At 43.7% G+C, this 26,019-nt stretch overlaps 1 protein-coding gene across 4 annotated transcripts in view; it reads right to left on the bottom strand.

Moving 5' to 3' along the window:
- Positions 1–17,228: 17,228 nt before the first annotated feature.
- Positions 17,229–26,019, bottom strand: part of UCK2 (uridine-cytidine kinase 2) — an 87,879-nt gene continuing 79,088 nt past the window's right edge. For all 4 annotated transcript variants that reach the window (XM_063625039.1, XM_063625037.1, XM_063625038.1 and 1 more), the window contains exons 5-7: positions 25,622–25,719; positions 22,929–22,977; positions 17,229–21,213 (exon numbers count right to left, since the gene is read on the bottom strand). In XM_063625039.1, the coding sequence (XP_063481109.1) occupies positions 21,074–21,213; positions 22,929–22,977; positions 25,622–25,719 (287 nt within the window). In that variant the 3' untranslated portion in view covers positions 17,229–21,073. The remainder of the gene's footprint in view (positions 21,214–22,928; positions 22,978–25,621; positions 25,720–26,019) is intronic.

Below are 26,019 nucleotides of genomic sequence, written 5' to 3'. Positions count from 1 at the left end.
TCAATCTTTGCGATAGCATGACATGGGGGAGGCAGCAGGGTGTAAGGGTATTGGGTTTACATTCTGCAGGCAGAAAAACACGGGTTCAAATTCCGGCTTCTCCATGTATTGCTGACGACAGAATTTACTTAACCTCTCCTAAAGCTCAATTACCTTTATGGAAAGAGGGGTAATTCAATCTACCTCACAGGATTCAAATGAGGTTTAAAACAAAACAATGTATTTCAGTGACAGGCATACAGTAGAGGCTAACTAGATAAATGGTTGATGAATGAAATGAATGGGAGAAATTACAATTGCGCCCCCTGGTGAGGTTTTGAAGCCTAGCACATTGGAGAATGACAAGCACATGGGAGATAGTGTCATTACAGGATGTGTCAATGTGTCATGGCCAATACTTACACACACACACACAGTCTACCTCTGCCAGATTCTCCTTGCTGCTACAGCAGCAAATAGAAGTGACCATGTATTAGTCCTTTCTCCTTATTCTCACACACACACAAATGCAATCAAGAGAAAAACCTCCACATCTGTGTCCAAAAGTAGTATCCAAGTTCTGTATTCTCAAATGTCTATTAGCAAACTCAACAAAAATAAATGATGGAGAAAAGAATCCCTATTCAATAAATGGTGCTGGGATGACTGGCTATACATATGTAAAAGAATAAAACTGGACCCCTACCTATCACCATATACAAACAATAACTCAGGATGGATTAACGACTTAAATCTAAGACCTCAATCTATAAGAATCCTAAAAGAAAGCCTAGGAAATATCCTTCTCAATATTGGCCTTGGCAAAGAATTCATGACTAAGTCCTCAAACGCAACTGCAACAAAAACAAAAATTGACAAGTGGGACCTAATTAAACTAAAGAGCTTCTGCACAGCAAGAGAAACCATCAAGGAAGTAAACAGACAACCTACAGAATGGAAGAAAATATTCACAAACTATGCATCCAACAAAGGTCTAAGACCCAAAATCGATATAAAAACTTAAATCAACAAGCAAAAAGCAAATAACCTCATTAAAAGTTGACACAGGACATGGATAAACACTTCTAAAAAGAAGACATACAACCAGCCAACAAACATATGACAAAATGCTCAACAACACTAATCATCAGAGAAATGCAAATCAAAACCACAATGAGATACCATCTCTCACCTGTCAGAGTGACTTTTGTTAAAAAGTCAAAAAATAACAGATGCTAGCAAGGCTATGGAGAAAAGGGAACACATGTGCTGTTGGAAAGAATGCAAATTAGCCACTGTAGAGAGCAGTTTGTAGATTTCTCAAAGAAGTTAGGCTGAACTACTATTTGTCCCAGCAATCCCATTACCAGATATATGCCCAAAGGAAAATAAATCATTCTACCAAAAGGATACATGCACCCATATGTTCACTGCAGCACTATTCACAATAGCAAAAACATGGAATCAACCCAGGTGCCCATCAACAGTGGATTGGATAAAGAAAATGTGGTATATATGCACCACGGAATACTACACAGCCATAAAAAAGAACAAAATCGGCTGGGTGCGATGGCTCCCACCTGTAATCCCAGCACTTTGGGAGGCCGAGGCAGGTGGATCACGAGGTCAGGAGATCGAGACCATCCTGGCTAACATGGTGAAACCCGTCTCTACTAAAAATACAAAAAATTAGCCAGGTGTGGTGGCAGGTGCCTGTAGTCCCAGCTACTTGGGAGGCTGAGGCAGGAGAATGGTGTGAACCCGGGAGGCGGAGCTTGCAGTGAGCCGAGATCGTGCCACTGCACTCCAGCCTGGGGGACAGAGCAAGACTCCGTCTCCAAAAAAAAAAAAAAAAAAAAAAAAATCATGTCCTTTGCATCAACATAATCAACATAGATGCAGCTAGAGGCCATTATCCTAAGTGAAGTAACACAGAAACAGAAAACCAAATACCACATGTTCTCACTTATAAGTGGGAGCTAAACATTGCATATACATGGACATAAAAATGGCAACAACAGACACTGGGGAATATTAGAGGAGGGACGGAGGGAGGGGCGCAGGGGCTGAAAAACTACACATTGGGTACTATGTTCTCTACCTGGGTGATGGATTCAGTCATACCCCAAACCTCAGCATCACACAATATACATTTGTAACACACCTGCACAGGTACCCCCAATTCTAAAATAAAAGCTGAAAAAGAAAAAAAAAATCTATTAGCAAACCAGACGGTGCTAACATAAAACAGCAGAGAACAGGTTAAAACCCTCTCAGAGGAAATGCTATTCTAAAAATAGTCTCTCTTTGGCCCCCATTCCCACCCCAGCAGCCCCGTGACACACGCACATACACACACACACCAATGTGTGTGCATGGAAAGCTCACCTTAACTGAAGTTTTAAAAACACCAGTTTGATCAAATCAATAAAGATTTTTTAAAAATAGACTCTGAAAGAAGATGGCCCTAAGGATCTCGCTGGGGCGTTGTTTGGTGCAACAGGCGATAAGCATATGGTGACTGACATTTCCAGTCTTTCCTCCTCCCCTCTCATCCCACTGCTCATGAACAGGCACTTTAAGTCTCCCATCAGCTTGAGAAGGGGTCAGTCTCCTTTCCTCAAGCATGAGAGAGGATGGCAAAGCTCTCTCTACCATTCAGTTCCTTTATTGGTCCTGAAAAGTGACAGTGGCTTTTCTTCTCGGAAGCTTATCTCAAGGGTTAGGGCAGCATCATGCCCCACCCATTCTAAATCTCCTCTTCCTCAGGGTCCCTGCCTGGAAAAGGAAAGTGCCCCTCTCCACAGGCTGGAGCATAACCCTCCCAGAGGGCCACCCTTCTTGGATGCCAGGCTGACACCTCCCCAGAGAGTGTCAGAGCACAATGTTCAGCCCAACACTTTAATGACACTGCTGTTTCCTGGCTCTGAGATTTGTCCGAACCTGCCCGGTATACCTCGGCTTACTGTGGGTCTCCTCTTCCGGAAGAGTTTACATTCTAGTTAATTCAGTAAATGCCCATGGTGGACCCAAACTTCCTAGACTCTGAGGGCATTTTAGGAAAATTTATATTAACCATTATTTTAAAGCTTCATAAATATATGGCACTTATGAATTTTCAAAAGTACTTTGATCTTCATTACTTCGCTTAAATCTGACACAATTCTATGAGGTAGAAAGGACTTGATATTATTATTCCTAAATAAAAAGATTAAAGATTAGAGAGTGGTTAGTCCAGGGTTATGCAAATAGTCTACTGCAAAGCCTCGGTGGTCTCTGGCAGGCAACAGTAAAGCCATATGCACATGAAACAGGTGTATGAAGAGATGGGTGAGACTGAGACTGAGAGGGTGGATGGTGCAGGTCCTGTAAGTTTCCTTCTCACAGACTGACCAATCTGAGTTCTACAGGAAAGCCACCCACAGTTCCTCCTTCTTGAGACCCCCCTAGATCTGGAAGCTGGGATTGTACCTCTTCGTGCACATTCCATTCTGCCTTGTACAAGAGTTGTGTCTATATGTGAGGGGCCACTGGCCATTTATGAGGTCCTGGAAGGCAGGGAGGGCTTGGCACAGTACCTGGCACATGATAGGTGCTCTCTAGTGTGTTTGAATTGACCATCCTCCAGCTGTTCTGAAGGTTAAACCAGGACTTTGCTGTAGTGTGGCTCATTCTCACCCTCTAGTGGCCACTTTTAAGAATAACGGACCACAGATGGAGCTGAGTTTCCAAAGCCAATCAGGAGGCACTGCTATGCCTAGGCCACAGTCCACCTTCTGGTCAGGAAAAACTCGGTTATCAATGGAAGTCTTTAAAAATACATGTGCATCTGGAGTCGGGCGCGGCGGTTCACGCCTGTAATCCCAGCACTTTGGGAGGCCGAGGCGAGTGGATCACGAGGTCAAGAGATCGAGACTATCCTGGCCAACATGGTGAAACCCCGTCTCTACAAAAAACACAAAAATTAGCTGGGCGTAGTGGTGCGCGCCTGTAATCCCAGCTACTCGGGAGGCTGAGGCACGAGAATCTCTTGAACCCGGGAGGCAGAACTTGCAGTGAGCCAAGATTGCACCACTGCACTCCAGCCTGGCCGTCAGAGCGAGACTCCATTTAAAAAAAAAAAAAAAAACATGTGCATCTCCGCTAGCGAGGTGTCTGGCTCTAAAGCAAAAGTCAAATAAGGAAATCGGCCAACTGTTTATCAGGCACTGACTACGTGGCAAGTACCCTGCAGGGACACATGAGATACAGGAAAAACACATTTCACAGTTCCTGAACCGTAAACGAGCCCACAATTTAATGTGAAGTAACAACACTCCACCGCCCAGGCATCCCAGCATGCTTCACATACATAGAACAATGGAAGTTTTAGAACTCCAAGGAATATTTGACGCTGTGAACAAAGCAGAATTTCTCTGGAGGAGAAAGTTTGAAAAACCCAATGAGACACTTTTTTTTTTTTTCATTATCATGGTTCAGAAAACTTTCCTGCTACAAAATACCTAGAAATTCTAGATAAAATACAAAATAATAATAATAATAATGAAGTCCTGCTTAATGCATAGCTGATCATATAAGAAAATGACATTAGACAAGGGCCAAGAATAGCAATTTAAAACATTAGTATAAAACACAATCAAAAATCCACAAGCAGATTTGGACTATAATGAAATGGTTTTTCTAAAAGCCAAAAATATGGTCATTGAAATTAAAAACTCGGTAAGTTTTAAGCAGCAAACTAAACATGGCTGAAGAGAGTAACTAAATTGGAAATGATCTAAGGAGCTTAGCTACAATGTAGCTTGAGAGATAAAAAGATTAAAAATAAGGCAGCGCACAGTGGTACATACCAATAATCCCATCACTTTGGGAGGACAAGACAGGTAAATTGCTTGAGTCCAGGAGTTCGATACCAACCTGGGCAACATAGTGAAACCCCATCTCTACAAAAAATACAAAAATTAACCGGGCATGGTGGCTCATGCCTGTGGTCCCAGCTACTTAGGAGGCTGAGATGGGAAGATCACTTGAGCCCAGGAGGTTGAGGCTGCAGCAAGCCATGATCACTCTACTGCATTTCAGCCTGGGCTATAGAGTGAGACCCTGTCTCAAACAAACAAACAAAAAACAATTAAAAATAAAATAAGAGAGTAAGAGACTTAGAGGAAAGAACAAAAGGTCCTATGTACATGGAACCACAGATCAAGAGACAGAAAATAGAGAGAAAAGTGAGAAGGCAACATTAGAAAAGATAACAGCTATAAATTTTCTAGAATAGATGAAACACATAGAACTTGCCTTTAGGAAGCACAAGGCCTAAGTAGGATAAATAAAAATAAATCCACATCTCAACACATCATAGGAAATTGCAAAACATCAAAGAGAAGTCTTTTTAAAAGACAGAAAACAGAAGACCGATCTATTCAAAATGTTGGGAGAAACAGCTAAATTACAACTCAAGAATGAGGGAAAATAAAGGCATTTTCCAACAGAGTGTCCCACTAATAATTCTGCCAAGTAATTATGAAAATATGTGTGTTATGAAGAAAACTGAATCCATAACCAAGATTGACAATGCAAAATAAAATAGTGAACAAAGTCATTAGTAATAATCTGGGAAAATCTAAATGAGCACTGACAGGATAAAACAGTAATTGTAACTAATGTCAGGAATATAAAAGCGAGGCGGAATATAATACTTAACATCAATAACATGTAAGATAGAGTGGTCAGAGTTTAAGCTTTCAAAGCTTTCATATTGTTTAGGAAGAAGAGAGAAATACTGATTAAATTCAGATTTTGTTAACGATCCATGTCAATTTTAAAAGATGGCCACTAAAGTAAGAAAAATAAAATGTGTAATTTTCAAACCTAAAAAGAGGATAAAAGTGAACATAAAAATCTCAAACATGACAGGTTGAACCACTGTTTTCTCTCTGCTGTCTTCTAACACCACTCTAAAAATAGTGAATTTAGCAAGACTGCAGAATGAAAGACCAATATATAAAAATCAATTGTATTTTTATATACTTGCAACAAACAATCATAAGTTGGACTTTTAAAAAAATACTATTTACAGTAGCATCATAAAATATAAAATATGTAGGGATACATCTGATAAAAGATATATAAGACTTATACATTGAAAAGAATAAAACATTGCTAAGAGACACTTTTAAAGACCAAAATAAATGGACAGATATATCTTGTTCATAAATCAAAAGACATAACACTATTAAAATGTCAGCTGTCCCCAAATTGATCTAGGGATTCAACACCATCGCAATTAAAGTCCCAGCATTTTTTGTAGAAATTGACAAGCTGATTCTTTAAAATTTATATAGAAATGCAAAGAACTCAGAACAGACAAAATGATTTTGACAAAAAATAAAGTTGGAGAGCTAGATTTCAAGATTTATTTTAAAGCTACAGTAATTAAGACAGTGTGGTATAGATGTCAAGATAGACAAATCAATGGAACAGAGTCTAGAAACAGACCCACATATATGGACAAATGATTTTTTCACAAAGGCGCAAAGGCAGTTCAAAAGAGAAAGGACAGTCTTCAATTATGGTGCTAAAACACATGGATATCACATGTAAAATAATGAACTTCCATCTATTACCTCACACTATCTTAAAAAACTAACTTACCAGGTGCAGTGTTTCAGGACAGTAATCCCAGCACTTTGGGAGGCTGAGGCAGAAGGATTGCTTTAGCTTAGGAGTTTGAGACCAGCCTAGACAACATAGCAAGACCTTGTCTCTAAAAATCAAAAACTTAGCCAGGCATTGTGTTGCACAGCTGCAATCCCAGCTATTCGGGAGGCTGAGGCAGGAGAATCATTTGAGCCCAGGAGGTCAAGGCTGCAGTGAGCCATAATTGCGCCACTGTACTCCAGCCTGGGTGACAGAATGAAAAAAAAAAATTAACTCAAAAAAAAAAAAAAAAAAACCCACCTAAAACTTTAAAACTTTTAGAAGACAACACAAGAGAAAAATTTTTGTGGCTGGGATTGGTGGCTCACACCTGTAATCCCAGCATTTTGGGAGGCAAAGGCAAGCAGATCACTTGAGGTCAGGAGTTCAAGACCAGCCTGGTCAACATAGTGAAATCTGTTTCTACTAAAAATACAAAAATTAGTAGTAGTGGTGGGTGCCTGTAATCCCAGCTACTCAGGAGGCTGAGGCAGCAGAATTGCTTGAACCTAGGAGGTGGAGGATGCAGTGACCTGAGATCATGCTACCACACTCTAGCTGGGGCAACAGAGCGAGATTCCGTCAAAACACACACACACACACACACACACACACACACACACACACAAATAAATAAATAAATAAATAAATAAATAACACTGGCCGGGTGTGGTGGCTCACGCCTGTAATCCCAGCACTTTGGGAGACCCAGGTGAACAGATCGCAAGGTCAGGAGTTCGAGACCCACCTGACCAACATGGTGAAACCCTGTCTCTACTAAAACTACAAAAATTAGCCGGGTGTGGTGGCGTGCACCTGTAATCCCAGCTATTCAGGAGGCTGAGGCAGAAGAATCACTTGAACCTGGGAGGTGGAGGCTGCAGTGAGCCGAGATTGCACCACTGCACTCCAGCCTGGGCAACAGAGCAAGACTCCATCTCAGAAAAAAAAAGTGACATTAGATTATGCAAAGATTTATTAGCTATGGCACCAAAGCAAAATTGGTAAGTCAGACTTCATCAAAATTTAAAACTATAGCTTTCTAAAAGACAGTGTCGTTTAAGAAAAGAAAGACAAGCCACAGAATAAGAGAAAATACTTGCAAAGTATAAATCTGAAAGTGACTTGTATCCAGAATACGTAAAGAACTCTCAAAACTCAGTAAAGAAGGCCAGGTATGGTGGTTCATATTTGTAATCCCAGCACTTTGGGAGGCTGAGGCAGAAGGATCACTTGAGGCCAGGAGCTCAAAACCAGCCTGGGCAATATGGCAAGACCCCATCTCTCTTAACGAAAAAAAAAAAAAACTCAATAAGAAAACAAACAACCCTCCTCCAAAACAATGAGCGAAACTTTGATATACAAAACATGGATGAATCACAAAATTGTGCTGAGTGAAAAAAAGCCAAACAAAAAGAAAAGGAGTACATACAATATGATTCCACTTATATAAAATTCTATAAAACACAAAGTAATCTCTAGTGAGAAGAAGGCAGGTCAGTGGTTCCCTGGAGTAGGAGGGAGGATTATGAAAAGAGCATGAGGAAACTTTAGGAGGTGACGAATGTTCACTATCTTGATTTTGGTGATGGTTTCAGAGGTGGATACATATCTCAAATTTATCAAATTAAACACTTTAAATGTGCGTAGTTTATTTTATGCCCTTTATACCTCAATAAAGCTGTTTTTTAAAAATAAAATTATATTAACAGACATCATTGACTGAGTGCTTGCCATGCTTGATTGTTTCTTTTTGGTTATATTATCTTTGCACATTTCTTATTTTATTCAGGGTAGGAATGCAGTCAACTAAAAGGATCACATTTCTCAACCTCCCTAGCAGGTACATGTAGACCTAGACTAAGTTCTGGCCAAAGAGATGTAAGCAGAAGCGTCATGTGGTGTTTCTGGAAAGTCTTCCTTAACAGGAATAAGGCACGCCCTTCATCTCTTCTTCCTTCTGTATAGAATGATCTGCTGACTGTGACTCCAGCAGCCTTTTCAGACCATAAAGTGACTTTGAAAGCATCAACCAAGTGCTGATGATAGGAACAGGAGCCTGAGTCCCTTACGATACGATGAAACCGCCACATTAGCTCCAGACTTGCAAACCCTAGACTTCTGTGAGAAAAGTCAACTTCTACCTTGCCTAAGCCAGTTGTTTTGGTTCTTTGTTTTTCTATTATGTGCCATTGAACCTAGTCCTCACTGAAAGAGCCTCCCTCAGTGATGCTCAGTATGGTGGGGCTACTTCTCTGATACTGGGGTACTTAGGTCTTACGACAAGCTGACACCTTGAGTGAACATTGTCTTCATGCTTCCTGCTAGCTCACAGACATTGCCCCAAGCCTGGCTGACACAGGCTTTGATTCCCTGAATCCACTTTGCTGTTCTCATCTGCTTTAATCTGCTTTCTAGCTTTGTGTGGACATCTTATTTTCCTTACAAATACATTGGTTTAGGCTGAACTCGATCAATTCTTAATACCACTTTGGCCCAGTTGCACTTTGTACCGAAAATAAGTAACACAGTATATGTTTGTGTTATAGTTTTTTTTTTTTTTTTTGCTTCCAATTCATGTTATATCGATTATTTCACATGGTCTTCTAAACCACTAAATTGAGGAGGGCAGAGATGACACTCTCATTTCTCAGATGAAGAGGACTGACAGAAGCGAGCAATCTACAAATGTCCCCAGGAAAGAGTGGGGCATTGAGAGTAGACTCTGTGCCTGTTCTGTGCTGCAGAACAGCTCTCCCTCAGTCACTCACTCCTTTATTCCCATTTGTTTTTCAAATGCTTGCCAAGCACGCTCTGCAGCAGGAACCTGCCATCCCACGTGTTGGGGACACTAAGAGGAGCCAGACATGCTCCGGGCTCTCGAGGAGCTGCCAGTGCAGAAGAGGCCGCTCACCGTACACACCCACAGTGCCATGGACAAGCAGGCTGTCAGGGTAGATGATGGAGGTGCAAGGAAAAGGACAATTCCCTGGTGTCTTCCCTTATCTGTTTTTAGGTAAGAACTAGAGCATTCTGCTATTTCCTCCTCTATTCCTTTGATTACCAGTCATTTCCACCTTCCATTCATTCCAATCATCTCCTCTTGACCTCTGTGGAACAAATGGACTTAGTGTTCCCATCTATTCAATATCATTGCAAATAGTTTGCCAGTTTATCATATTTCTTTTTGGCAACTTACTGTTTACTTCTCTCCACCCTGGATTTCTTTGAGAAAGATTCACTTTCTCTTCATTCATTCCTTAACCAGCATTTACTCTTCCTGCTATGAGGTGACCCCATCTCCCATTACTATATGCCCTGAAGCCTTCATATTCCAGGGCTTCCTCTCCTCAGCTCTGGTTAGCTGTCCTCCTGGCATCATTCATCACTGAGCTTTCAGAGGTGGAACCCCCAAAGCCTGGGCTTCTCCTCAAAGACTTAGGCCTTCCATCAGACTTAGGGCTAGAAAAACATGACCTTTACCAAAAGGCAGCGTGATGGTAGAACATCCACTAGACCAGGGCCTAACCAAAGCCTTGCTCTCTAATTAGCTAACCATGACCTTGGACAAATCACCTTCTTTCTCTGAACCCCAATTTCCCCTTAGGTAAAACAATAGGATTCAACTGCAGGCTTGCCCAGCCCTGCCATATATAATTCTAACTATATTGACCGGTGCTGCCCAATGACATGGCCACTAGCCATGTGGCCATTGAGCCCCTTGACATTTGGTTAGTCCAAACTGAGATGTGCCGTGAATGCAAAATAGATACACCAAAGACTCTGTACAAAAAAAGCATGCAAAAATCTCACGAATAATTTTATATTAATTACATATTAAAATAATATGTTGGATAGTTTATATAAATAAAATATAATGCAAAAATAAATTTCACCAGCTTTGGGATTTTTGTTTTGTTTTTGTGTGTGTGTGTGACAGGGTCTCACTCTGTCACCCAGGCAGGAGTGCAGTGGTGTGATCACAGCTCCTGCAGTCTCGAACCCTCAAGCTCAAGTGATCGTCCCACATCAGCCACCCAAGTAGGACTCTAGGTGCACACCACGATGCCAGGAGTCTTACTATGTTGCCCAAGCTGGTCTCAAACTCCTGGCCTCAAACCATCCTCCCACCTTGACCTCGCAAAGCACTGATTACAGGCATAAGCCACTGCACCTAGTCCTGCCTTTTACTCTTTCAAATGTGGTTCCAAGAACGTTTTAAATTTGGGATGCTCATTTTGTTTCTACAGGCCGGAGCCAGTACAATTATCTCACAAGAAGCCTAGCACCACTGACTGAGGCTCAGCTCATTCTGAACGAAGGGTAAAGAGGAAAACTTTGGTCTGCCTTAGTCTCCAGGTGATTAGGATGATTTGGATCTGGACAGGGGTTCATAATCTGAGGATAAAGCACTGAGCAGAATTCAGGTAATCCATGAACTTAAAAAATGACATCTATCTTTTCACTAGCCTCTAACTGAAATTTAGCATTTCCTTCCATTATGAAGGCAATTTGTAGGCATCATAGAAATATTGGCTGTACTTGTTTGTCAGCAACAGAAATCAGTTATTTTCATAACACATTATTGTTACACAACTGCAAAATATCACTCAGGTGCATCACTACCACACAATTTTGGTAGATATTAGACCTGCTGCTAGATCTTGTTATTTGATGTGTTAATAAAGCAACACATATCTTACTATATCCCAGATTTGTCTTTATGTTTTGGTAACTGTATTGCAATTTATTTCCTTTGATATCTGTGGGGTGTTATTTCATGTGTGTAAAAACATTCTGAGAAGGGGTCCTTCTCAGAATACATATACATATGGATCTCATATATACATATACATATGTATATATGTGTACATATATATACATATATACAAAATATATATATACATATATACAAAATATATGTGTATTTGCGTTGGGGATCCCATTTCTCCCAGAAATGTTCTATATGTTGCTTAAGGAGCTCCCCTGCCTGCATGGAGACTGGAAAGAGGGTTTTGAGGCTGCCCCCAAGCCCATTCAAAGCCAGCACTGTTCTCTAAGGTTGTCAGACCCCAGGAGGTTCTAGGCTGGAATATATATATATATATATATACACACACACGTATGTATGCATATATGTATATATATACACGTATGTATGTATATATGTATATATATACATACATGTGTATGTATGTATGTGTGTATATATACAAAATATGTGTATATATACACATACATACAAAATATACGTATATATATACACATACATACAAAATATACGTGTATATATATACACATACATACAAAATATACGTGTATATATATACACATACATACAAAATATACGTGTATATATATACACATACATACAAAATATACGTGTATATATATACACATACATACAAAATATACGTGTATATATATACACATACATACAAAATATATGTGCATATATATATACACATACATACAAAATATATGTGTATATATATATACACATACATACAAAATGTATGTATGTGTATACATATATATATACACATACATACAAAATGTATGTGTGTATATATACATATATACAAAATATATGTATATAAACCCCAACTGACAAAGATGGGGTATTTTCATCAGCCAGGGTACTGGAACATCCTGAGTAGAGGCGGACACTGGGCCTAAAGGGGTTCCAGGCACGATGTAGACTGTCCCAGTAAAGATGCCAAGTGTCCCTCAGCTTGTCTGACCCCCTAGGCAGCCCCTTTAGCTGAAGAATCAGAGGACACAGTATCAGACCCTTTTGTTTTGATACCAGGACTTTTTGACTTTCACTATTTTGAAGAAATGGTGAAACACACACCATTAAATTGTAGGATCCCTTTAAAATTACTAAATAATATGTGCAACAGATATCCTTCCTTACGCCATCCCCAAACCCAACTTCCATATCACAGTCTCACCCCAAAGTGGGCATCAGGGTTGGCAAAAGGCCCAGAAATGGGTGTGTCTCAGCCTGCGAGGCACAGAGCTCCAGGGGTAGGCTAAGCTCTAAAACCGATTTGATGTCTGATCAAAATATCCTGCTTTGGTTTTACTAAAACCTTCTCTGCAACAGCTGAGTTTAGCCTAGGGGCAGGGCTCTAGCAGTGGCTGCTGAGAAGTCTAGTTTACGTATTCTTTCCCAAGCCAGCCAGCCACTCCCAGATCTCTGGGCAACACAGCCTCACCCACAACCCAAGCACCAGGGATAGACTAGAAGCACAAAATCAGCCACCACTCACTGGGCAGCTCTTGTGCCAACACTGTCCTGCTACTCTACCTGTAAAGTCTCATTCAATACTCTAGGCAAAGCAAGGAGGTTAGCCCTGGGTTATGGATGTAGACACTGAAGCCAAACAGCCTCCCCAAGACCAGCTATTAAGTGAGGGAGCCAAGTTTTTAATCCAGGTCTGTTTAACTCCAGAGCTGTTTCCCCAAACAAGCCACCTCCCCACTTGGTTGAGGCCAGCCAACACTGAAGTCCTTGAGCAGAAGGTGGAATCCCTTTTACAGAACTCAGCGGATATCAACTAACTAAATGTAACTTGTAAACAGTGTTCAGTTCTCTGTAAAGCCCTAATCCAATCCACTGCAGACCTACAGCCCAACAATGGGATCCTGACCCAGTCACTTTGCTTCTGGGTCTATTTCATCATCTGTGAAATGAGAAGCCTGGATTTAAATGGTTTCCAAGCTCAAGGGAGAGGCTAAGGGGAGGCTCCAGACCCCCCTTGCCAGTTTCAACCGTACAGCTTTGCTTTACTCTGATTTCCACATTGAAACTTCAGGTAAGATTTCCTGAAAGGATCCACAGCCAAAACATGTTTGAAGGCCACTGGGCTCGCTAACTTCTAAAAGCACTCCAGCTCCAGCAGACATCCTAAGGAACATTCCCAGGAAAATTCCAGCCTAGAACCTCCTGGGGTCTGACAACCTTAGAGAACAGTGCTGGCTTTGAATGGGCTTGGGGGCAGCCTCAAAACCCTCTTTCCAGTCTCCATGCAGGCAGGGGAGCTCCTTAAGCAACACATAGAACATTTCTGGGAGAAATGGGATCCCCAACGCAATGAACACTATGGATCTTAATGGTCTGTATGGTTAAATACACAAGGCCCCTCATTTCTAACCCTGCCTGTCCATCGGATTCATCTGTACACTTTGTTATAAAAGATTCCCTCCCCAACATGGCAAAACCCCATCTCTACAAAAATAAAAAAATAGTTGGGCATGGTGGTGCACACCTGTAGTCACAGCTACTCAGGAGGTTGAGGTGGGAGGATCACTTGAGGCCAGGAATCTGAGGTTGCAATGAGCCATGACCATGCCACTGCACTGCAGCCTGGGCAACAGCAGGACCCTATCTAAAAAAATAATAATAATAATTCCCTCCCTAGAATTCTCAGGAATGGATCCCACTAAAGTTTTTAAACAAGCCCACCCACTGATTATGATGGCCATCTTGTGGAACCACTACAACAGATGGTAGCAATAGAGAAATTAAGAGGGTCAGCTTCCATCTCCCCTAGTGAAGACTTTAATAAAGATTTTCCAGAAGCCAGGTGCTCTGGTGCATGCCTATAGTACCAGCTACTCAGGAGGCTGAGGCAGGAGGATCCATCCCTTGAGCCCAGGAGTTCAAGACCCACCTGGGAAACAGCAAGACCTGCCCCATCGCTTAAAACATTTTTTTTCCGGGAAAAAAAAAGAGACTTCTAGGGACACTCGAACAACTCTCTTATAAACCATGGTAGCCAAGCATATGCCAAGTTCAGCAACCCGAAACGACCTTCCTGTTGCAATCTGAATCCCACCATTAGATGGCAGGCACACATCAGACAACCTGACTATACAGCCTGTCCTACTTCCCAGCAGTTGCTTTGGGTTTAAATCAAGTTTCCTTCTCAGAAAAACTGGAGCACATCCACATTCCTTAGATATTTCGCAGGACTGTTTTAAGGATAAAATGAAAAGTGTAACAAGAGCTGGAAAAGGTGAATATGAACATTACAATGCAAACTGGAAATTTCAGAAACAGAAGAGAAAGCATATTCCATTATAAAGAGAAATCTTGAGAACAGCCACAACTACAATTATCTTGGGTGAAAAACTCCTGGGCTTTTCAGCATAGAATTCCACCATCACCTGTGAGCTATTTAGGCCGAGACCATGGTGGCTTTCCCTGGACCAGAACAGTCAGAATTCAGTGAACACTGCATTAAACCCTGCACCGTTTTCATTCTGGGCACCATGTCATAGGCACCACTGGATCTAGTCCAAACACACCCTAATATGAAAAGGCAATGCTACGCATGGATTTGACTGTATGAAAAGGGAGTGTGTATAAGGCACAACTTCATATTCTCCTGCCCCTCACCTCCATTCATTTAATTGAGAATATATATCTTGGTTTAGTCCTAACTCAAATTTTTTTACTTGGTATTTTGTTATTTTAGTTCATGAAAAAGTTATGAGCATATGTGTATGTGTGCGTGTATATATATACAAACACACGCACACACACAAAATCCAAAATCTAGCAAGTAGCTTTACTTCATTCTGGGTTTAGGAAGTGATCTGATTACAGTCTACTTTAAAATAGAAATCTAAAGGCCAGGCACGGTGGCTCACGCCTGTAATCCCAGCACTTTGGGAGGCTGAGGCGGGTGGATCACGAGGTCAGGAGATCCTGGCTAACATGGTGAAACCCCGTCTCTACTAAATATACAAAAAAAAAAAAAAAATTAGCCGGGAGTCGTGGTGGGCGCCTGTAGTCCCAGCTACTTGGGAGGCTGAGGCAGGAGAATGGCGTGAACCCGGGAGTCAGAGCTTGCAGTGAGCCAAGATCACGTCACTGCCACTCCAGCCTGGGCAACAGAGCAAGACTCTGTCTCAAAAAAAAAAAAAATAGAAATCTAAACATCCCCCCAGCACCAAATAACAGAAATCCATCTCTGGTTCCATCCTCTCAAAGCACTTTCCCACATCCCAAGTCTTCTTCTCCACCCCTTATTTAAAACCTTTCAGCAGGTCCTAACAAGTTTCTTTTAATCTGCCCCCAACTGGGGTTTGATTAAAGCAGCACTAGTCAAACAGGCGTCTCCTCCTAGCTGGGGAGCTGGAGGATGGCTCAGAGGATGTTGTGACACAAGGGTGGGGAGACAAAAATAAAAAATCGACTCCGGGGCATTACTGGCCTGCACCACGGTCCCCTCCAACTACAACAAAAGTGCAGAAGCACACTGAGAACCAACTGGCATCCCAAGCAAAGCATAAAAGTCCAGAGGTGGTTGGCTTGGGACAGGCGAGACTGCGAGCAGTGCAGAGGGAAACCAAACCACAGCTAAGCACCGGCTTGCACGACCACTGCCTGTGTGACACCAGGCAAGTCACTCACTGTGACTCACGATGTCTTCACCTGCCAGAAGTTGACAATGCTTACATTAGCTCTTGCAGGGGCACCTGAGTGTTGTTTAAAATAGCCACCTTCTGAGGGCAGATCCTGTTAAAAACCTGCTAAATTCACAGATGGGGTTGCACCTGTCAGTGGAGCTAGTGGCTAGAAAGAAAATGGCTCTGCTCATCAATGACAGTCACTGGGTGCCTGGTAGGCAGTGGTAGAAAAGTTGAACGAGAAGCTAAGAAAGGTGGCAAGCTGATAGGGGATAGGGCACCCCAAACAACAGAAAAGCCGTATTTTTTTCCTTTTTTTTTTGAGACAGTCTTGCTCTGGTTGCAGTGGTGCGATCTCGGCTCACTGCAATTTCTGCCTCCTGGGTTCAAGTGATTCTCGTGCTTCAGCCTCCCGAGTAGCTAGGATTACAGGCATGCGCCACCACACCTAGCTAATTTTTGTTTAGTAGAGATGGGGTTTCACCCTCTTGCCCAAGCTGGTCTCAAACTCCTGGTCTCAAGCAGTCCTCCTGCCCTGGCCTCCCAAAGTGCTGGGATTATAGGCATGAGCCACCACACCCTGACAAAAGCCAATCATCTATCTTTGGTGGGTGGCCTAGGTCTTTGAAAAGCAGGGATGGACATACACATACATCCATTCACTGCGTGTGGGCAACATGCAACTGTTTGTGTTGTTATAATGTAAACGTTCCTCATCTTCCACCCACCTCCCTCAAAAAAGTTTACTTTAAACGGGTTTGTTTGAGCAAGGAAGGGGCTGGGTCACCAGCCTAAGGAAGGCAATGGGGCAGAGGCCAGGTAAACTGGATGGCATCGGGGGAACATAGCGCCAGACTGTCCTAAGAACCAAAGGCTCCCAGAAACCCTGGCCCGGGCTTCCCACTTGACAAGAACTGCAAGTCCACTAACCTGAACCAGTATCTGAGACCAGGTGAGGCCTGGGGTCTGCCCCACATACACCCCAGGATCATGAGGCTTTGTGACAGCAGGCCCAGTGACATCTACACCACACATGCACAGCATGGCCCTTCCTGAGCCACTTGGGACAGCCAGGATTCAGTCGCTGCTCTGGGCCAAGCATCACACAGAAGGCGAGAGCCGGATCCTTTTTGTTTGTCTTTATTTACAGCGAAGTACATAATATGTGGTCACTTTGTAACCACTAACAATAAAGGTAGGGTGGTAAAAAGAAAAGGGAGAGGAGCAAGCATCTTAAAAGGGGGGAAAAAAAAGCCTAAGTCTGTATTTAGCTACTCACCCTGCTCCTGAGGCAGGACTGGGTAGGCATTCCCTGCCTCTAAGACCACAGCCAAGCTGACCCGGAATGCCAGTCCCCAGTATGAGGAGGGCAGCAGAACGTCCAGAGACAAAAGATTAAAGGGGACTGAGCTCTGGATGCATCCTCTTATGCCTTTGCCGGACAGTTCCCTTCCTTGTTTTGTTTGAATGCTTCCCCCACCCCGCCCTGAGCAAAGTGTAAAGGGCAACGGTGGTACAGAAGTACAGGCGGTCCCTTCCAGAAGCAGTCCTGAACCGCATAACCCAACTACCTAGCTGCTCCTCAGCCTGCCCAGTTCTTGGCCCTGGAATCTTTAACAGGCACATAGGAGATTCCAGGGCAGAGGAAAGTATTTCCCTGCAAGAGGTTACTTCCCTCCAACAGCCGTGGGGGCCAGTGCAGGTCAAGGTTGCTAAATCAAGGAAAGTGCACGAGGGCAGCAAGAGAGGTCATATACAAACCAACCAGGCTTCCGGCCCTCCTGCTGCCCAGCTGCTCTGAGGTGTACACAAGCCTCCAGGCCGACCCAGCGGCCTAACGAAACTCTGGCAACCCACCCTGGGTGTGGCCACAAGTATCCAGCTCCAAGCCCATGTGAGGCGGGGAGTCAACTTCCCCATGATTGCCAAGTGGCCAAGACCAGAAGCAGGGACGATTAGGCTAGTTCTGCGGCAAGGTGAACTGGAGACCCTGTCTCTGCCCTCCTCCCCGGCCTGTCCCACAGACATCCCGTTGTTTAACCCACTGCCTTTGCAAGGACCTGCTCTGTCCACTCCAAATCAAAGGATACTTGCATCCTTCTTACACAGATTCCCATCTCTCTGCTCATAGTGGTCCCAGGCTGCCCGAGAATAAGAAACTTGGGTCAGTAGAAGGCTCATTAGTGTGAAGGAGTGTGAGGCCAGGCCTTCCTGTGACATAATGCTTCTATGCTTATTTCCTAAACACTTGGTCCACACACACTACCTGCGCAGGGAGAGAGAACCAAGCACCAGTGGATGGTTCTGGAGCCAGGGGACTTCCATGCACATACAACCAACATCACCCCACTCTGCTCATCTGTGCCTCCACCCTGAAGAGCAGAGTACCTAGATGGCAAATGTCATGGTTTCTGGTCCAATAATTCTACTCCTGACTCTCCATGGAATCAGAGACCCAGAGGCTCTTAAAAAACCAAGACCATTGTTTGTTCCATAGAAAGCTCAAGTTCAGATACAGAGTTGGCTAAATGCTGGGCTGCCACAGAGGGATAGAGCCTTCCATCCCTTCCTTTTTCCAGGAACAGTGTGTCACAGACCCCAGCAGACACTGTTCAGTGTCCCCAGCCAAGCCACCAAGAATTGGTGATGATTTGACAAGGGGCAGGGCAGCCCTTATAGCTGTTTCCAAGCTATTGACAAGGGGCAGGGCAGCCCTTATAGCTGTTTCCAAGCTAGGAGTGGGCTACTCAGAGATATTGGAGGCTTGGTCCCAACACCACAGGTAGATGAGGAAGCAGCTAGGTAAAGGCTCAGAGATGAGACGAGTCCATCTTCCAAGGCAGTGGAATAAACAGCCAAGGCACTAAATGGTTTGGCACCTGGGAGCTTCAAGTAAAGTTGAGCATGCTGCCCACTGAAAAGCCAAGGCTCTCCCAGACAGGGGTGGGCTTCACCTGAGCACAGCCCAGTGCCATCAAGGCCAGGGGCCCTGTGTCCTCAAGATGCTAACCCAGGTCTGCATTCCCTGCTTCATCTCAGAACTGATCAGGGCATGACTACAAGGATAATAATGGTTGATCCTGAACTGATCCCGGTGAGCACCGGCTTTCAAAGGAGGCATCTTGGGAGCCTTCCCTTGCTCCAAGTAGGCAGCTGCTGTGACTGGGAGCTCCCTTCACAGCCTGCACGGTCTCCTGAAAGTCTCCAGGTGGCAAGCTCTGTTGGGGACTAGGTTTGACTTTTTAAAATAGCGAAACAGATTTAGAGTCAAACTGAGCCCAGAAAAGGGGAATCAGACTGGATGGTGCTGAGTCTGAGGGGAAAATCTGGTGTGATCAGGTAATAACAGAGACCAATTTACCTGAATGGCTAGAACAGGCTCTGAGAGCAATGGAAAGAAAAAGGTTCTCCAAAATGTTTCTGGCAATGGCAGCCACAGTGGGCTAGCTAAGGGCACAGTCCACCAAGCACTAAGATGATCAACAATGAAATGAAAATCTCTGGCTCTTCTGCGGTCAGAAACTGAGGCTTGGGACTCTATAATCAGACCTCCTTCAGGCTTACTTGGGCTCCCCTCCACCCAGAATGTCAAGAATCTCTACTTCCAGAGAAAACACTGCCACCAAGCAGCGGCTCTCAGGAAAGCTAGAAATCTCCACCCCAAATATTTCAACCTCAGACTCCAACTTAGGTACCTATGATTTAAATACTCTCCTTTTAAATACTTTTTAAAAACTGCTTTTCTGAGCCCCTTTTATGCTCTGCAGCTGCCATATCCACTAGGTGGTATTGCAAATAAGAAAATCATCCTGGCCATGATGCTGCTAGTGAGAATCCCTGACCAAAGTTACTCTTCTCACCTCACTGCAAACCTCCAGGAAACAGAAACTACTACCCCTCCACAGACAGAGCTCCCCTGCCACCCCGTAAGGCGCTGCTGCCGGCGTCAGTTACCGAAGCCCTCACCCACACCCAGCCTGCAATGGTTCACTCTATATTCCACAATACAGGAAAAAGCCCAAGGAGTCAGATCAGTTACGTCCCTGGGAGGCAGAAAGAACCAGTGATTCTTCAGATATGACAGCAGGCAAAGTTCTGCCCTCTCCTTCCCATCTTCTTTCAGGAAGTGATCCCATAAAATCTCTTCCAGGGAAGGAAAGAGGAAGCTCTGGCTTCTTGGAGAGACGGAGAAGCAGGAGGGTGAGGAAGGAGTCACCAAGCTATCCAAGCAGCCAGAGGCGAGAGGGTGGGAGCAGGGCAGGAAGAAAATGCAGAAGACTTGTTCTCCTCAGTGGGCCTCTTCCCTGAGTTTGATTTTTGAGTTGAGGTTTTACCTAATTTCAACTCAAAAAAAGAAAAGAAAAGAAAAAGACAAGAGTATCTCTCATTGACATATCACTAAGCTGTAGCTCCAAGAGTGGCATGTGACAGAGGAGGCAATCAAGGTTTTCCAACCCCATTCCCATCGAGTTCCACGGGGCACTCAACAGCAATGGGACCTTAGCCACCCTCCCTGTCTCTCACAGATGCCCGAGCCTCCCTGCCCTGGGACACAACAGGCAATTCCCCCTTGGTGAAATCCCAGCTCCAGTCCTAAAACACTCAAGTACAGACCCTCCTGCAAAATACTTATGGCAAACAGCTTTACAGTATTTGTACATTTACACAAAAATAGATCCTTTTATATATATATATATATGTATTTATAACTGGTTACACGTTGGATTCATAATTAGGCATCACCAGTAGTAGTTGGCACAGTTTTGTTATTTAAGCTCAGGGTCAAGTTCTGTTTCATTTTGTCGTTCCAAAGTACAAAAAGAAAAAAAAAAAATCAAAGGCGTTTCATCTCCATGGTGTTTTCTTAAATACAGTAATGTCATAGGAAAACAGTATGTACAGATGAGCAGTGCCTCCTGACCCCTCCTTTGTCTCTTGGAGATAGGGGCTGGGGTCCGATGGAGATGGGTCAATGAGGCCTGCTGCTGGACTCCGATGCCTGCCTCTTGCGTGAAGGGGTGTAGCCGTTGAGACAGCCATTGGTCTGCCGTTTGGAGGGCCCTCCATTCAGGATGTCCTGGATGTGCTGCACGATGAGGTTGATGGCCACTGTGGGGCAGAGACCAGCAGAGCGTTACGGGTGCAGGCATGGGTGCAGGGGTGAGTGTGGGAGTCTGTCTGGGGAAAGGGCATACAGGGACCACAACAGAAAGACTTCCAGGGAAGGAAGTGGCTCTGCCACTTGCAGGCAAGTCATCCAACTTCCCAGTGGCTCTGCCTGGGCTTGTATGATCCTCCTCATTCACAGGAGGGCTCTAAGCAGTAAGACAGACAATGCCTATCACAGAGTAAGCCCTTAATGAATGGGCTTCTTATCAGGAGATGATCAGTCACCACTGGATGAAGCACTCGGGCCAAAGTCTGCAGACGTGGTAACCAGCCATGGTCCTGACACAACAATTAGCTATGAGACCTTTCCACCAGGGAACCTTCCAGTTTTCCATCCTAAGACAGAGCATCCCGATGGAAGGCCCTCTTTCCCTCCAAAAAATACAATGCAGAGAGCTATCTTTTATTAGCATTAGAAATAAATTATACACCTCAACCAAGAGGTCAATTTAACATCACCAGAAATGGAATACACATCAAATGCTTTCTGATGTGATACACAAAGAGGACCACGCCACATCTCTCCTGGGATAATTCCTTCAGACTGTATAAGCTCATGAATCCAATCATAAGAAAACAAAAGACAAACCCAAATTAAGGACCATTCTACCAAACAATGCGCCTGTACGCTTCAAAAATGTCTTAAAAAACAAAAGATAGGGAACATCTCCAGGTTAAAAGAGGTCATATCAATGGTAAGTGTCTTGAATTTAATGGCTGCATTGTGGTAATGAATAAGAATGCTTTTGTTCTTAAAAAATACAGGGTTAAATATTTATTGCTATAACTTATTCCCAAACAGCTCAACAAATAATCTTTTTAAATGGAGGGAAAATTAAATAAATTCTAAAGAGAATGAAGAAACCAGGTCCTATCTTACAGATCAACTCTGCCACACTATGCCTAGTCCAGAGACATTCGTACTTCCTAGACAGGTCAAAAATAAATAAATAAAACAATAGGGCCAGGTGCTATGGCTCACGCCTGTAATCCTAACACTTTGGGAGGCTGAGATGGGAGGGTCGCTTGAGGTAGGAGTTTTAGACCAGCTTAGGCAACATAATGAAACCATCTCTACAAAAACACTTCTTTTAAATTAGTGGAGCGTGGTGGTGTGCGCCTATAGTCCCAGCTACTGGGAGGCTTGGCCCAGGAATTGGAGGCTGCAAACGAGCTGTGACTGTGCTACTGCACTTCAGTCTGGGTGACAGAGCAAGACCTTGTCTCTAAAGTGAAATAAAATGAAAAATAAGTACAATAACGGTAGCAACAAGCTCCCTTTAGAAAGGGCTACTCTGATGGCAGGTCATTCTAAACTAGATCAAGGAGAGAATCTGCTTTTGCTAAAAGGTGGCCTCAGAAGCAAAGTATCCAAGTGTCATCATTGGGAAGTGATAGCAAAAGGTGATCTACAGCCCTCTATTCTGCCAGAGAAGCATAAGTGCATGTCTGTCCCCATAACACGTGGGTGCCTACACCCAGTGACCTGTTCCCGAGGCCAGATGTGTGGGTGGAAAAGTTCTGCTGGCTCACAATCACAGACAAGCAGGGCAGCCAGGTCTGCAGAGCCCTGTATGGTCACCACGACCTGCCCCAAATTATGACTGACAAAGGGCAGACGTTATACTCCAGGATGACACTCTGCAGGGACTCACCTAGATTATCTGCACCTCTAGGGATGATCACATCAGCATACTTCTTTGTCTGTGAAGAAAGACAGTTAAAATGCATTAATACAGTTCAGAGACAACTGGCCCGAGACCCTCTCCGAGGGAATATGGGGAAAGGGCAGCATTCATACTAGCGAGCCCAGAGGAGCAGCTTTTAAGGCTTCAAATATAATGTTGTTTACAACTTCACAGTGAATGCATCTATTAATAGAAATTTGGGGAAACCTAAGGAAGTGCCTTGTTTAGCTGAAATGTGAATGAAAGAAGATAAGCGGGGAATGAGGAAAATGAGAAAGAAGGATTGAAGACTTTCATGTATCAGTGAGGGAAAATGGTCCAGACTGAGTGGTTAATCCAAAACCAATTCATAACTCAATTTATAACTATCTACCATGGATTTTTATCCACTTTATCTACATTACAAGAATTTAGCTTTTATTCAAGTTCTCTCTCACTCTCTCTTTTTTTAATTTTTTAAGGCAGTGTCTCACTCTGTCACCCAGGCTGGAGTGCAGTGGCATCATCACAGCTCACTGCAGCCTTGACTTCCTGAGTTGGGGAGATCATCCCACCTCAGCCTCCTGAGTAGCTGGGACTACAGGCACCCGCCACCACACCCAGCTAATTTTTGTTATTTTTTATAGAGAGGGCGTATCGCCATGTTGCCCAGGCTGGTCTCAAACTCCTGGGCTCAAGCGATCCATCCACCTGGGCCTCCCAAAGTCCCAGGATTATAGGCGTGAGCCACCGCACCCAACCAAGTTCTCGTTTCTAATGCTTAACACTGTTTCAGCTTAAGACCTATGCACAGAACGTGGTCTTTGAAGCCAAACACTTAATTGCCTCTATTCCACTAGGACAAATATGAACCAGAAAAACCCAAACTTTCTAGGGGACTGGTTCACCTCAGACTTTTATGTATAGTCTGAAACATGACACTGTTCACTCCTGGCACAGGGTAAAACCAGAAAAAGTATTCTTCATTGATGACCAGTTCATAGGTTCTGTTATTACCCAATTTTTTAAAAAAGAAAGGCCACAAAGAGGCATGTTTTTCTTTTTCTTTTTTGTTGGTCCAAATTTACTGAGATTTTGTAGACCATTCTACAAGTAACTGCATCCTGGCATATAAACTAAGTCTAGCATAAGAACACATAAACCACACCTCAAGCGTGTGGGCATCTTACTCTGTGCACCTTCTGCCCTAGGATTGCTGAAAGGCAATGGTGTCAGCCCCAAACCCAACTTGAACTGAGCAGACAATTATTCAGGTCCAAGTTCCTGGTTTACAGGGGAATGAGCTGATCTTCCCTGAGCAAAGAGTGGCTGGACAGTGGGAGCAAGCAGAAATAACCCAGAAAATGTCTGCAGAATTTTTAGCTTTGTTACAACTAAGTTAAACAGCAGAAAACTGACAGCTAACTATAACTGATATCCAATAATAAATTCATTTTGTGTTCTTATTAAGTCAAAAATAACAGGAGAGGTCCTCAGATAGACAAATGGGTGGAAAGAAGTTCACAGCTCCTCATCCCCCTCTGGTCTCTTCCCAGTAACCTACTCTTGTAACCCAATAGTCTCCGGGGCAATGGATAGGGCATCAATGTTACTCAGTTGGCTCAAAAAGTCCACCTGTCCCGAGCTAAAACCAAAGTCAAGTATGGGCTGCTGTAAAAGCTACCAACATCCTTAAAGAAACAAAGACAGTTTGAGATATTTTCCCAGAAGAAAAAGAATGAAGTTTATTATTAGAATAAATAGGGAAATTCCAATACCCAGCCTTACTCTAAATCTATTCTCAACGTCTTCAGAGATTCCAGCCTTCCCAGTGTATATCTCAACAAAGACCAGGTTAAGTCCCAACCTCTTCTTTCCCTTCCTCCCAGTCTCAGGGCTTAACTATAAATAATTAAGGAGCCAGACCATGGTTTGGCCAAGCTGGAGAAGACTCAGTGACTCAGTAGGATTCTCCTGAGTTAAATACTTCTCCTTCTGCAGCCCCAGCACACCACACCTCTTGTCTCTGGTAGCCTTCCCTCAACATGCCCCTTCCTGTCTTTCCTGGGCTGAGAGCCAACTCTCTCTGTTCTTCCTTCTCTAAAAGCCACCTCACTAGAGAATTCCTAGCTGCCACAGGAAGGACTGGTGAGTCTGCAAGGGTGAAGGGAAGGAAGCTTATTCCAGTAAGGCATGACAGTCTCTAAATGGGAGCTAAAGACAAGCTCAAAGCAGGGCTCACTGGTGATGGCAGGAGAGGCTCAGAGGGGAACATCTCGGGGCACAGCACCCAGTGCATCCATACTTCACCCACTGCAGACCCTTCAGAGATCCAGATGGCTGAGGACTCTCCTTGGATACGATACACCCTCAGTAAAGTGTCTCACACCATGATCCCACCAAGCAAGAAGCCTAGAACTAGCTGGGAATTAAATAACCTGCCTAAGGACTGGCAGGACCCTACAGGGCTACCCAAAGAAAGAACAGCAGGACAGGGCTCCTGGAGAACACAGAGGACACAAGGACCAAGGGCTGCCCTCTCTTAGGACTTCAGGCAGAGGATCACTCAGAGAGAGGAGTGAGATTCAGGCAGGGGAGCTCCGCCAACTTGCATACCTTCGTTTATATCATCAAATTTTAAATTCTACATTCAACAAAAACAAACCAAGAACACAACTCACTGGCAAGCAGAATTCCTCAAAGGCAGGCTTGACGAACGTAATGTACTGAGATAAAATCTGCTCAAGATCCCTGCCTCTCTCGCTGATGTCCCTTAATACTGTAAGAGAAGGGAAAACAAGAATCAAAAAACGGTGTAGGAGCCAGCACACACCCGCCCTTCATGGGGTGGACCTAGCTCCCACAGGCTCCACAATTACTCTACATGATTCTCAAGCTGGAATCCTGAGAGGCTTGACCAAGAGCAGATCAGCAGCGGCTTCGAAAAAGACAAGTTACATTCTGACATCTTACAATGGTCAAACATGGCAATGACACAATGCTCTTTGAAACAAAAGGCTGTCCATGGAGGCCAACAGCCTTCTTGTTTCAAGCAATATTTGCTCCAAACAAAATTTCA

Source organism: Symphalangus syndactylus, chromosome 12, assembly GCF_028878055.3.
Source record: "Symphalangus syndactylus isolate Jambi chromosome 12, NHGRI_mSymSyn1-v2.1_pri, whole genome shotgun sequence".
Lineage (NCBI taxonomy): Eukaryota > Metazoa > Chordata > Mammalia > Primates > Hylobatidae > Symphalangus > Symphalangus syndactylus.
Note: the sequence above shows the minus strand (reverse complement) of the source record. Positions and strands in the feature narration are given on the sequence as shown.